The 14,596-nt window shown below is 36.9% G+C and overlaps 1 protein-coding gene across 1 annotated transcript in view; it reads left to right on the top strand.

Annotated features, from left to right (window-relative positions):
* The window catches only part of LEMD3 (LEM domain containing 3), a 50,671-nt gene that overhangs the window by 13,953 nt on the left and 22,122 nt on the right, over nt 1–14,596 (top strand). Inside the window, exons 2-3 of the mRNA XM_037388645.1 lie at nt 6,917–6,954; nt 9,454–9,520. Coding sequence (XP_037244542.1) covers nt 6,917–6,954; nt 9,454–9,520 — 105 coding nt within the window. The remainder of the gene's footprint in view (nt 1–6,916; nt 6,955–9,453; nt 9,521–14,596) is intronic.

Below are 14,596 nucleotides of genomic sequence, written 5' to 3'. Positions count from 1 at the left end.
ATTTATGGAGCAGTAATATAGTGAAAACTTCCTCTAAGGTCAGCTGTGATGTCTTGGCAACTGTTTCACTTCTGGGTTTATTTTATAAGGCTTTTTGCTTAAAAAAGGTGGTGTTCTGAAGCACTGACTTACAGCTAGCTATTCTGTTTCACTTTTGCAGTATTGGGAATCTCTACAGGCACTACAGATTAAAATATCTTTCTTTAAGCTTTTAAGCACAAAATTTATGATTTCTAGGTTTTCAGTCATTAATACAAGTACTAGAATGAAACTACTGTTTTATTTTTGTGAAACTGAATAATCTGATGAGCAGCTCTTCCAAAACACTAGTGTTTCCTCTTAAATATGGGCCAAATTGACATGACTCTCTTAAGAGCATCTTTCAACATTCAGATCTACTCTAACCAGTATTTAAATAGGCAGGAGTAGATTTAAGCATTCCTAGAAAGGGTGATACAGCTAAAATACAGAGAGGTTTCTTTTTTTTTAAGAAGCAGTGAAGAACTCCAAAGAGAAATTCTGGTATTTCCTACCCTTTTACCTAAAATAGTGAAGACTGCTATTTTCAGGGCTGATAGACATGTCAGTTCAGACACATTTTTCTGTCATAGATATGGTGGGTTTAATTATTTTAGAGGTGGGTTATGTAAAAAAAATAATTATGAAATAGTTTGGTTACAATATAAACCCTTATATCAGCTATTCATAAACAGAATTAATTCACGTTGGGGAAAAATTATCAATAAAAGCTCTCTAAACTGAGGCAGTTGAAGAACTGTTAAGGAAAGATTCAGCTGTTTTTAGAGGGTTTTTTTAGAATCTGTTAGTTAATGTTGAAAATACTTGGATTGTAAAATTATTGAGAACTTGTTTCCAAAGTCATGTATAAAAAGGCTGGGCTAAAGACCAATTTCAGGTAGCTGTGCTTCCAGTATTGTTGCTTCCTCTGATAACAATATATTATCCAGCTAATGTTATTTTTTTGATGAAGTAAGTTCTAATGGAAAGCATCGGGTTATTCCCTTACTGAACACTCCTTTACAGGACAAATGTGGGAAAAAATACTGTTTCTGTTTTGAGATTAGTCTGCTTTTGACGTGGTGGTTAGGGAGAAGGAAAGTACTTTTCTATTTGGAGGAACATACTTGCTTCTGCACAAGCTGCTGGTGTGTGCAAGCCTGTGTTGCAGTGCAGTTGCTGAATCCTCGTGTGGATGATATTTGGCACTTTTGGTATCATTGCACTGAGAAATAAAGTGCTTACTGGTTAATTGGGATCATTCTTGTTTCTGTAGCTGTGGCTTTACAGCTCCTTAAAATTGCATTGGAAAGTTGCTTTTTCATTTATAAAATCAAATTATCTCTATGTTCAGAAAGATTGTGGCATTACAATGATTCTGTTAAGTTAGCTTAATATTCAGTAGAGGTCAAAAAGGAATCAATGGCAGCTTTCTCTATTTTTTAGGAAGTGAATTGAGAACAAAGTATATTTGAGAGGGTATTTGAGAGTATCAGTGTGGCGCTAATAATCTGTGGTGCTCCGTCATTTCGAATGGTGTCCAACTCTGTTCTCCAACCTCAGAAAGGACATAACAGAGCTTCAAAAAGGTTCAGAAAGTAGTAATATGATCGAAAGCGTAGTACGGCTTTCATAGCAAGGAGCAATAGGACTCATGAGTGTGGAAGAGTGAGGACCAACGGAAAGACTGAGGAGTGAAGTAAAGGCATGAGTATTATGGAGAAGGTGAATAGAGTGATTATTTGCTGTTTCCTCTAGTATAAGGAAGAGTTTTTCAAGTTAAAAAGTTCAGAGTAAGCAGAGAAACAGGCTTTTCACACATGCGTGTTTAAGTTGTGGAACTCCTTGTGACCATATGTTGCTGCAGTTAAAAGCTTGCTTGGGATTAATGTGGGACTAGACAAATTGGTAGGGAAAAATACATCGGAGTTGATAATTTGGGGCAGGGAGGGGGGAAGGCAAGCCACTTCTGTCTGTCTTGGGAAGCTTCTGAGGTGCAGATCCTTTTTTTATGGCTGGGAGAATATTCTGTTGAAGTATCAGCATATACTTTACATGCTTATGCTCTGGCACTCATTCTTGCCACTGTTCTGTTGATTTCCTGCCTCCAGTTAGGAACAGGTGTCTCTGAAAAGAGTAAAACTTGCTACTGCTGGAGGCAGGATTCTGGGCTAGTTGAATCCTTGCTTTGTCGTGGTGTGACTGTTCTTCATACTTCAGTTTTGATGTTATCTGTTGAAGTGTATTAAATACTGAAACTGTAAGAATAGCAACGCTTCAGGGCAAAGTACCACAGTACATAGGAGATAGCTGTAGTGGAAAGATTAGCTACTTTCTGGCATCCTGATTTGGTGACCAGAAGGTAACAGAATCCCTTACTTTGGTACTGTGTTAATGATGTGGTTCTAGCTTATGTCCCAAGCAAAGGTATTTTTATTTGTGTATGACTGCCTGTGAAGCTGTCAGTCTTTGGAACTTGTGTCATTGAGACTAGAGAGGCTGACTTGTATGTTTGTGAATGTCTGCAGTTAGGCTGCAACTTCATGTCTGTTAAACCATGCTTTGAAAAAGAGAAGAAATCCCACTCTGTACTCCCTGTTTGCCTTACTCAAGAAAACTAAAGCCCTGTAAATACTGTGACTGTCTGCAACTCTTAGTAATGTGTTAGGGTGGAAAGTGAGTGGTGGTGATGATGATGAGTGGCTTTATTGTTACTTTAAAGATGAAACCTTCTGTATTTTAGCAAAAAATAACCTTGTATGTTGACACTGACTGCACTTAGATTCCTAAAGTTGAGCATCTCTTGTGAGATGGCTTGGTATATGTGTTTGTGTTGACAGCTTTGGCTGGAACGCTTTGGAGCCGTGCTGTGACCCTTAGCTTTGTATTGGTGACTTCTTGTTATTTGAGACAGACCAGTTCTGCCGTTCTGAGGAATTCTGGTAGTCTGCAAGTCATCATTTACAGCTTGTCCCAACAGTAATGTGTGTAAATTACTAATTAGCGTGTACTTCTAAGGGTCATTAGCAGACTTCTCTGTTAACCAGAACAATATTTGTATGCCGCTTTGATTTCTTTTGCAGGCTTTTTGGTAATCTTACTGTCTTGTTCTTGATTTATTAGTGTTTAAATAAGATAACTGCTTAAATGGAATTTAAATAGCATATCCTTTCTTGTTCTGAAATCAAGTTTTGTGTGAAGACTATGTCCCTTAGTGTACTTACTTTTTGTTTCCTTCTATGTCTGGCCAAATAATCCTATTATATTATCATTACACCTTGCTAGGAGTAAAGCTCTTCTCCCAATGTATCAAACTTTGAAGCAGAATGTTTAGCTGTTACAGTGTTTTTGGGGGAGTTGGTGTGGTTCCCTTTGTCAAGTTTTTGAGATCTTTCTTCTGTGAAAGTACTCTTGCTTTTTTTTATCCTGCAGCTAGTATTCATGTGTGACCAGGTAAAACTGCTATGCTTCTCATGGCTTTGTTGCTGTCTGTGGAGTTCTAATGGACAAAGATTGCTGCGTCCAGCTGGTTTGTTGCAACCCTTCTGTTTTGGAGGGCAGTGGATGTGGTTGTCAGTTCATTGGCTAATCTGGAGAGAAGACCCCCTGAGACAACAGTCAAAGAGATTCCTGTTTTGGAAAATTATCTTTATGGTTTTTAGCTCTGTAGTATAAGTAGATGAGAATTGGTTCTTTAAAGTTTATAAAAATAGACTACTTGCAAGGCTGGTAATTATTGCTGTATAGTAGAGCTCTTGAACCTTTTTAAAGAGGAGCTTTGGAAGTATGGTACGTTCATATAAAAAACTTTTCGTAATTTGTTATTAAAAATGCTTAGTTTGGTAGAGGAAAACTTCTTACTCTTTTAAAATTTGGGTATTTTAAGAACTGTCAAGAAACCTTCTGTATGAATAATGTTTATGTAATATATTGAGATATATATATATATATCACTATATGAAATATAGTGAAAACTCTACATCTGTGGCTGGAGCACATGGGAGGATTTGGTAAGATCTTAGATCCCGAACAAAAGAAAGAAGGGTGGATTCAGAACAGAGGAGTTACTGAAGTAGTTAAGGAGTGGCCGTATTAACTCAAGGTTGTGTGGTAAATGGTGCAGATTAATTAACAGTTGTTAATTGCATATGCAGCTGATAATTGTTGCAGTTGCATTTAGCATGCCTGCCTCTTAAGCCTTCAGGCATCCTAAACTTGCCATAAAATCACTAACTTCAGAGGGGTTTCATGGAAATCCTATAGGGTGAGTTAAAATAATGAATTACAAGGACTGTCAAATTTTTGTGATAATTTTGGAGTCATCTTTTTTTTCCCTTTGTCACTTTAACCACTACGTATTTGTGAAGGAGAGGCAAACGTTGACATCTCATCTGGTTTGCTTCATGAATTCAGTGTTCCGGTTTATCAGAATATGAAGTTGGTCACATGTGAGGTTGGCTTTGCAATGGGATTGTGGTGCTGGGAAAGTCTAACACCATTGCCTTCATTTCTGTGCTGTTCCAGCATATGTAGAATTGCAGCTGACAGTTTTCTGTTTGCATTTTTGCAGGCATGGAAATACTGCATTTGTGTTTGTACCGTGGCTCTTTCATCAGAGCTAAAATGTGTTTGTCAGGTATACTGAAATCTACGCACTGTTGCGTCTCATGCCTGCCCCCCTTTCCTGCCCCTTTCCATCTAAACAATATAATCAAGATTTCATGTATGCTCAATAAGATTGACCTTGGGAAGAGACCATAATTATCCTGTCTGGATAACTAATGATCAAACTGGGAGGCTGGTAGTCATCTAGAGCCTTGGCTGTGTTTCTGTAATCCTATTTTAGGCTATTTAGATTAAAAGTTTAGTGTGCTGGGAATGTTCTGTTGAGTTAATGAATGAAATACATAGAAGCTTTGTAAAGTTGGTAGCTTGATAATCTAGTAGGCAGTGTCTGAGAATTTGCATCTATAGAATGAAATCATGAAGTGGTATAGGGCTTGGTTTACAAGAGTGCTTGAACAAAATTTGCTACTATTAGTTTTAATTAAATCTGAAATCTGAATCAAGTATTCAGATGTCTGTGAAAACCAGTCCCTGTGTTTGGGTGGTTCTGTAGGTTTTTTTTCTGTTGCTGTCAGGAAGCTGAAGTGCTTATTGCTGTTGGGTAGGTAGCACCCTTAACTTTCTTCTGAGCTCGGGTATGTGGACAGACTGTTGGTTGCAAAGTTTCAGAGAGTCAAGCTTTCTTCTTCACTCAGAAAGCATTTCATTGCCCCACTGTTTTATACATAATTTGTTGGTTGTAATTGTAGTTCCTTACCATTGCTGCATGTAGGAGCCATGAAATGGTAGTCATCCCCACTTCAAACTTGCCTTTCAAGACGAAGGTGAAGTGGGTTAGCATCTGGCTCCTGCCGACAGTGCTATGGAAGTTTGTGCAGATAATAAAAATCACATTGTTTTACAAATAATTATTTTTGTTTGTTATAAAATCTTGGTTTTTCCCCCAGTTACTTATCTGGATGTGATGACATTTAGCGAAGGTTAGGGGACCCCTGGTTTATAAGTTGGTTGGTCCTTAGTTTTTGTATCCTCCATTTCTCCTAAATGAGAAATCTTGCTATGAATATGATCTAGTGTGTCCACCTTGATCTTATTTTCCCCATTTATAACTAAATTAACTGATCAGTTTAATCATGGTTATGGTTGAGGAGTCGGGATACTGTGGATCAGCTGACTGTTGCGGAGGCAGCCCTTGCTTTGTCAGTATCATTACACGTGGGTAGTACCTTGTAAGCAGTCAGGTTGGTAGCTCTGTCAGAGGCTGCTGCTGAGTTACCTTTGGATGCAAGCAGAAATGCTATGTAACTAGCTGCAATACCTGTGTGTGTGTGGGGGTAATTACACCATGTAAATGGAATTACGTATTTTGGATGGTACTTAAGATAGTGTTTGTCTTCTACTGTGCCTTGGTGTAGAAATTGAACTGCAGGATTTCAAAATGCATGCAATTCTTCCCAGACTGAGATTTCTTCCAGATTTCTGTATGCAAATGCATGAGACCTAGAAGTAGTGAAAAGTACTCTTTTTATTTTTTTGCTTGCTTTTCCCTCCTCTTCTCTTCTTTTCCCTCAAGTGTGGTCAGTAGAAGCTTCGTTTACTGTTTGAATAGCACATAGAACTGCTGATTTCTGTATAAAGTCAAACTGTGGGTGAAACGTGTTTGTGGCTTAGAAAAGCAAGACGGTATGCTTTAATGGTGATTGCTTCCTGCTTTGTTAAATTTTCAGTTACCAACTGGTTGGTCTTAAGCGGAAGCATAGCATAAATTACTTCTCTGATTTCAACTTATCTTCCTTTTGTAGCCAAGAAGAATATAATAGATAAACTTGTGCTTTTGGGAGCTGTGGAAACTTTTTATTTAGAAAGGAGGGAATGGTCATTTAGTCACACTGCACTTTCTCTCAGCATGTCATCTCTTGCTTCTGTCAAAACAGAAAATGCTGATGAGTTGTAGAGCTTTGTGTTGTAAAGATTATTTCTTAGTAAAAAAGTAAGTTTACCTTGTTAAACTGTACACTAAATGTAAAACCTTCAAACTGTGATTTCAATGCAATTGAGTCATTAAAGCAAGAGTTTGGCAAATGTCAGAGTTTTGTTTGCATGGAAATAGCTGTGGAATTTGGAGAGAAGATTCTCGTTTAACCTAAATGGTAGTATAGCACAGTATCAAATGTGGAGTTAAGGCACAGGTTAATAGCTGTCTAATTGTTATTTTTCATATTATGGATGCGTTTTTATCTAAAGATTACAGTGTTGTCATAAAGCTACTGGGTTGGTATATCCTTTTAGTATTTTCAGACTCCAGAATTAATTTTTTCTCTTTTTTTGACAGTCAAGAATCCCTTCAGTGAACAACTGCAAAAAATAGAAGTAAGTAAACCCATTTACTGAGATTTTAGTATGTCAAATGATTGTATAAAAACAATGTTGATCAGTTTGGAAGGATGCAGTTTCAGAATGTTTTGAATGAGATTAACAGGTTTGTTGCAATTGTTTTAACTTTTTGTTTTTCATCTCTGGCAATATAAGTGGGATTAAAAGATTTGGATGTGGCATGCTGGTTGCTTTTTATATAAAAACAATGTTACATAATTTGTGGTGTGGAGCTATGAGGAAGAATTGTGGTGTTAACTAATAAATCTAGTCTTGAAACTTTTGTCTCTTACTGTTACCATTTGGCTTCCCAGCCTTGAAAGGACAGCTGGTAAGAGATGATTGACTTGAAACTCCAGGATCTTATTTAGTGCCACAGAAGAGCAAGGGTTAGCCTCCTTCAGAAAATTGATTAACGAGTTAGTCTTTTTTTTACTTTGATTCTATTCTGTTACTTGTTCCTATATTTACTCTTTCAACTGGAATGTTGGGATAACCATTTTTGAGATGTTACTATTGAAGGTATCGGTACTATTCTTAGTTCTGCAGCCTGCGTTTTGGTGGTTCTCTCCTTTGGCCTTCAGACTTTCTGCCTGGACTACAAACATACCGATATGCTTTTGCTAGGCATATATAATCGAGTATTGCAAGATAATTGTGTGAGATTTTTTTTTGTTGTTGGTTGTTTGGGTTTTTTATTTTTGTCTAGGATTGAGCTCTCCAGAAGTGAGTAATTGTGTATTTTAAGTAGGCAGCCTTGGCTAGTTTCTTGAGTAGAAAATGTTTCTGAATCTTTTGAACAAATTTAATTTTGTCGAGTAAATTGTGAGGATTCTTTCAGAATGACTTCAGTAGTGCAGAGGGAATGCATCTTGTGCACTGGATACAGCAGCTTGAGAACCTGTTTTGTATGTTACTTTCTTCTGAGTTTCCTGTGTACTCTTCCCTAGTAATCCTGGTCCACGCTTGATGTTTGATTGTCAGAGGTTATGCTGTTCAGTTCCTTTGGGTGGTCTGACCATTAATTTAAGAAAATAATTTGGTCACAAAAATGTTTCACGTATGCTGTTCAGTTCCTTTGGGTGGTCTGACCATTAATTTAAGAAAATAATTTGGTCACAAAAATGTTTCACGTATCTGTCTTGGTGTAGCTTTTAGTGAATTTATGGGTGTACCTTCTGGGAAATAGATGAAGCGTGGGCTGCTGGTGGTGGTGGTGCGTGTGTGGTGGAGGACTGATTTTCCTCTTCTGACATGCCCAATATTTTCTAGCCAGGAAATGAATTAATAAAGTTGGTTAGTTTTCTGGGGGGTACCAACTATACCAGTTTAATCTCTTTTGTAGGACCAGAACAGAGAGAGGTGATGCTGGTAATTGCTGATACCATGTATGGGAATTAATTTGTCAAATATTTGATCAATGAAACAAGTATTCTGGCTTTTGGTAGCGGTTTCTGTAAGGAAGAAATTTGGAGTGTTTAAAATAGACAGCGCTGGTGCATCAGGGAACTAAACTTAAAATATATTTAGGTTTTTTCAATGTGGATATAATCAGCAGATGCACAAACTGGAAAATTATTTTCCTTGCATGTTTTCTGAATAAAGGATTTAGTCTTATCTCAGCCATTTGACTCTGCCCCAGGAGGCAGAGCCAACTTCAAAAGACAAACCAACAACAACAAAAAAAAACACCAAAACCCCCTGATGTTTTAGAATAGCTGTTAGTACTCATTGTATGTAACTTCATGTTCCTCATATTCATATTTTAAATAATTTCTTCTAGTATAAAGTGTTTCTGGATAAATGTCAATGAAATTGCTCTATCCTAGTAAGTTTAATTCCCCTGTAATTAACAATTATATGACATCTCATATTCATGCTTGTTTTGGGAGTTAGGTCTTTTTATACTAGTGGCATATGCAGGAAGTATAAGCAAGACTGCATAGTCCACAGCTTTCTGTGGTGTGTGTTGTTGGTTTTTTGTTTGATTTTTTTTTTTTTTTAATTTAGTGTAGTTTTGAAAGTAGACCACAAAAATCATACTTGCCTATGAATTTTACACAGGAATATGACCAGGTGGTACATTAGATTGCCTTGTATGAAGTGTCAGTGCACACTTATTAAGAATAAAACAAAAACTTTCAGAAATTTTTTATAGTAGCTATCAAAAAAAACCCCACCCCCAAACCCACCAGACTTCTTTTGGGTCGCTGCACTGTTCTCTCAGTAGTATTAAAATAACTTTAGCTATCAGTTTTAACAGGCAGATCCATCAGTCCACGCCGCAATCTAGTTTAGTTTCAATCAAGAACTGAAAAATTAATATTGTGCATACTTTGATTCAAAATCTAGTGCTTGCATCGTTGTTGTGTGAAACACTACAGCTTTCAACCCATGTGTGTAAAACCAATTTTTTTTCCCTCATGGTATATAAAGATTTTTTTGGGTAAATGGAAGAAAATACATCTATACTAATAATGTGTTTTCTAATTTCAGGAAGATGAAAGAAGTCTCATGATGAGCAGCTTATATGCACTTCATGATAAATTGGCACAAGTAGCAGGTAACACTTCAAAAATATTGTGATGAAGAGTGTTATAGCAACAGCGACAAAGAAGTCTGTGCTCAGATGGTGATTTGCAGCACCTAGTATATGCTGGGGCCCTGATAGCCATTTAGAGTTTCATTTTTGGGAAACTAGAAATCCCATTTCTAGTATACTTACACTGCCTTTTTCACCAGTGTAGCACCTTTTGTTGCAATGTTGGTTTTTTTTTTTTTTTACTTAAGAGGATAGGCTGTTGAGTATTGTGATCCTGTATGGTTTTTGATCTAATGTCTTAATGCTTTATGAACCTGATATCATTAAAAGCTTCAAATATGTTATATGTGGAGAGGAATATGTATTTCTTTTAAAGGTAGTTATTTCACTATAGTGGAAACAAGTCTGAAAAACAAATACTTTGTAACAACCAGAAAATGGGTACTAATACAATGCACAGCAGTGGTTGAACAAGATTGCCTTGTTAGACAAAATAGTCCAACTTAACTATACTAATTATATAGTAATGAAAAATGCTGTATATTGTAATGTGTCAGAGATGGTGGTTAGGATTAGTATTATTGAATATTCAAAGTATAAAATACAGTGCTTTTGCCTAGAGTCATATTTAATACAGCTTTAAACTGTGTAGATATTTGCACATCACAATCAGGAAACGGTAAAGTTAAGACTGTGTTTATAGCTTTGGCATCTGCTCAGTGTGAGTTACCATAGAATCTATTTCATAACTATTAAGCCATTTATTTTATCATCCTTGCTTATTCAATCCATAATATGTTTAAGAGGCAGTGGTTCAGGATTTTTTGTTTTTAAGCTTTACTGTTCTTTGTGCCAACTATTTGTTTTGCAACAGCAAGTTTCACCAAGAAGGCTTTTAAACTATTACCAAGTGCTACAGCCATTAAATTAATTTAAAAAATGTGGAAACAACTCTGTCAGATACAAGGCTGACAATTGAATGTGTCAGAGCTATATAGGAAATCTGTAAGAAATTTGTTCTGTAAGACGTTTAAATTGCAAGAGTAAACTTCCAGCAAAAACTTGTTGTTTCCAGGGCATTTACAATATCTGCAGTGAATAAATTGATGTTTGGACAAAACCCACAAATTTCTTCTTTATTTTATTCTTTAACCCAAAATAGTGAATGAATGATGTTTAACCTGAGTGCATGCAAAATAATAGTTGCTTTTTATTCTTAATTTTGTTGCTTTCTAACTGAATGCCTTTCAGTGTTGATCTTTTGTAGGTCAATTACCTCTTGATACGTTTTTATCTGTTTCAAATTATTTCATACTTAATAGATGGTAGTAGATAATTCTGTGCTATAAATCATTAGGACCAAAAGGTTGTGGGTGTTTTTTCCCATATGGGGTAGCTAACTTGTCATGTGTAGGAATGTTGTAGGAGACACACAGCTGTGTGCTGACTTCTGTGGAGTGGAAATAGTAGATTCCTCAGTGTGTCATCTGGCCCTCTGGTGGCCATACAATAAACAATGGACTTGCCTCGATTAAAAGGTTTGGCACCTCATTTCTACATTTGTGAAAGAAAAGGAATTTTCTTCGCTAACTGGGGCTTACTTATGTGCAATGACACTTACAAAAATGTTTACCTGTCTGCCTTGGAGGGTTTTGTATGCTCTGAGAACTGCTGTCTTCCCCAGGTCTCAAAGGTGTACCAACTTCTCTTAGTCTATTCCTGGCCAGAAGGATCTTTAGTACTTTCAAAAAAATATACCTATCCTTTTTGGTTAGATGATCCCCCAAACTGAAGCTGTATTGTGAGATTACCTGGTTGCCTGGCAAAGTAGCTTTCATACAGTCTGAAAAATTACTTAATTCGTCTGTACTTAGGCAGAAGTTATCCTCTATGCCAAGTTTCTTAGGTATGAGAGGTAGAAGTCTGCCGTCCATTTTTGAATACTGGATTGATGTAGACCTGGCACAATCTCTGGAAGCTGTTTAAAAAGCACAGAACAGAGAAAGCTGCTAGAGAGAGAAAGGGTTTAAAAGTGTTGCTTTTGTATTCAGTGCACCACTTCAGAAAAGAGAAGAAAAAGGAATATAGTTTTACTAAAAGCGCTGCTTTTCAGGTCTGTGTGTCACATACTTGGAAAAGTTTCTCTCATTTCATGCTTGGCTATGAATCATTTGTTCATGTTATAACTATTAATATTAAAAAGGCAGGCTGGAAACTTGCAGTAGTCTGTTCTGTATCTTGACTACCATGAAGATGGTCACTGCAGAACTTGTTTTCTAGCCCTCTTTGTTTTATTAGACTACTTAATATTTTTCCTGAGCTAGTTTCTTGCCTTGTCAACTTCAGTTGGAGAAGTAGTGATGGGGCTTGTATTTTAGAAGGTAAAACACTGCAAGTTGTTTGAAGGAAGAAAAAGTCAGGGTAACAGTTTGTTAATGTTATTTGACTTAATATACTGTGTATACTGTAGATGCCTATTCGGTACTGTGATGCTTTAATATGATGTAATGATCCTGTATAAAAATAAATTGCCTTTAATGCATCACTTTTTCTCAGAATTACTGGTCTGCCAAACCTATAGTTAGTAATGTCTACCTTAAAAGAAACTCTAGGGAGAAGCAGTGCCTACTTGTCCAGTTCTGAGTCAGACTTTGTGTTCCTGTTCTAGTCTAATGGTTTAGCCGTTCTTCAAAGCAGCAGCTTTTTATAGACAGTATATATTTGAGTGCCTATCACTTTCTCCCAAACCAAAATACATGCTTTATTTAAATTAGACTTCCTTCAGGCACATGTTAATTACTGAATGCCTTTGTCTTTCGTACTTCAGTAGATCATATCCATTTTGAGTCAGGCTTGCAAAATGAATAAATCAAACCACTATATCCACAAGAAGCAGCCAGCTACCCATGGGTATGATCCTACTCTCTTGTACGTAAAGAATTCTTATTTAGTTAGATGTTTCTTTTGCTTGGCATTTTCCACAGAGTGATGATCCATTGGAGTCAGACAGTTTCCTTCTGAGCTAATGGACAGCACAGGTCCTTGAGATACAGGGGTAAACTAGACTTCCACACATAATAAGGCTTACCGTTAAGTCCATGACGAGAAGAAAATCCTGGCAAAGCGCTAACTATTAATATTATTTCAAGTGTCATCTGCCACTCCTTAGTCTTCAATTCTGCAGGTGATTGATACTGTGCAGTTTCCAACCAGTGATTTAAAGACTATTTAGCAAGTTCTGATTTTCTGCAGCGTTACTAAACTGTTGAATTAATCTTCAGGAGATTGGGCATTCTTACTTGCTCTCTCAACACTTGTTCTATTCCTGCTTTTCTTTCACTGTCTACTTAGTGTCCTGCTGCAAGTAACCTCTAAGCATGAGACCTGCTAAACAAATGCTTTGTATACATTCAACCAATACAAAAAGCAAATAGTATTACATCAAGCTATAAGCTAGAGATCTGTGCTAAATTCCTGTGTTCCTTAAAGTGTTAGATTTCCACTGGGTTTCGGTTCTGGTACCAAATGAGAGAATGATTTACATTGTAAAGCAAATACTTTAAAATGCTGACTGTTTCTGTTAAATGTATGTGCTGCAGCTCATAAATTAAGCTAAATGCCCAAATGAAAGTGAGTTTCAAATATTCCAGCCTGCATGGAAAAGCAGATCTGCCTTAAAATTGCTTTCAATACAGAAAATGAGAACACACTTAAATGTTTGTTTAGAGCTGAGGGTGTAGTTGCTTTTTGATAGTATTTCTAGAAGAACTGAACTTATGTGGCTTGCCCAAGTACACTAACATAAGCTAAAAGGAAATTTTGTGATCTTTGCAGGGATGTGTTACTTCTCACCTCCCTACAAAGGCAAGTAGAATGGTGCTCTGACTGTCCTTTACTTTCAAGTTATCTGTGTCCAAGAAAAGTTTGAGCACAAAGATCCATGCTTTCTGTAAGCTCACAATAGACATTTTAAGAGGGGCAGTTTTTACAAAGAGCTCAGATGTGTCTTGCAGCAGACCTGTGTAAAGTTGGGGGCTTTTTTTGTGTCTGCTTCAGTTTTGTTCCTGGATATAGGGCCTCAAATGGAACAGTTGGGAAACATTTTTGGCTCAGACTATGGAAAGTGGGTTTCCAGGCCAAGTGGTTAACGATTGCACCAAAGTTATTCAAAGTAAGCCTTAATTTGCAGAACTATTAGCTAAAAGCGGTGACTGAAATGGCATATAGGAATATCCTGCTGTTTGCAGTAAAACAGAAGGTTGTCTGACTTGTGAATTGCCTAACTTTTTGCAGGCTTTCAAATTCATGAGTTTCTCAGAAGAAAGTTATTAAATGGTTCTCAGCAATAGATGGGTTGGAATGAGAAACTGCATCTCCAACAGCTTTTTGTACAGGACTGAAACTCTGTAACTGATTAGTTTGCCTGTTTCAAGAGTGGGGTGCAAGGTGAAAGTGATTTTTATTTCTCCCCCTAGCATTGCATGAGGGAAGTTTGCACTGATGGGCCTTAGACATAGTCAGGGAGCAGCAAAGGTGTTTTTAATTGTTAAACTTGTTCAGAGGGAATAGTCTGAAAAAAATTTTCAGAAGCAGGACTGCAAGGAAACTGTCTTCTGGTTTTTGAAGATGAGTCCAGAAGCTGTGAATTCAGTGTGTTGACTACATACTGCATAAACTTAATTCCTGGAAGAAGGCAAGTAAGATTAGAGTTTAAAACTACTGAAGTAATCCAGTAGTCCCCCATCTAAGGGAGCTTTTGTCCTTCTGTAAGAGGTAATACTGTGTTCTCATAAGATTGAAAATCCAAAATGAATCCTGAAACTTGTTTTTAAGAATTCATTTTTCACGATCTGGTCTTCTGCTTGTGTGGTGGGTTTTTTTTGTTTGTTTGTTTTCTGTGTATCAACCTCACCCTTTGTATTTTCTTATTTCATTAATGGGCTTTCCTGCTTATCTAGATAATTAAAAAACAAAACCCAACCAAACAAAAGCTCCTAAGCAGAAGGGTCTCATCCCTCTGCTCTCACAAGCTGTTTTGTTCAGTCAAGTTATGGCTGACATGCTTTTTCTGTATTAGAAAGACCCCAGGAAGGGTTC

Source organism: Falco rusticolus, chromosome 5, assembly GCF_015220075.1.
Source record: "Falco rusticolus isolate bFalRus1 chromosome 5, bFalRus1.pri, whole genome shotgun sequence".
In the NCBI taxonomy this organism is placed as follows: domain Eukaryota; kingdom Metazoa; phylum Chordata; class Aves; order Falconiformes; family Falconidae; genus Falco; species Falco rusticolus.
The sequence above is the reverse complement of the archived record's forward strand: the minus strand, read 5'-3'. Positions and strand labels throughout refer to the sequence as shown.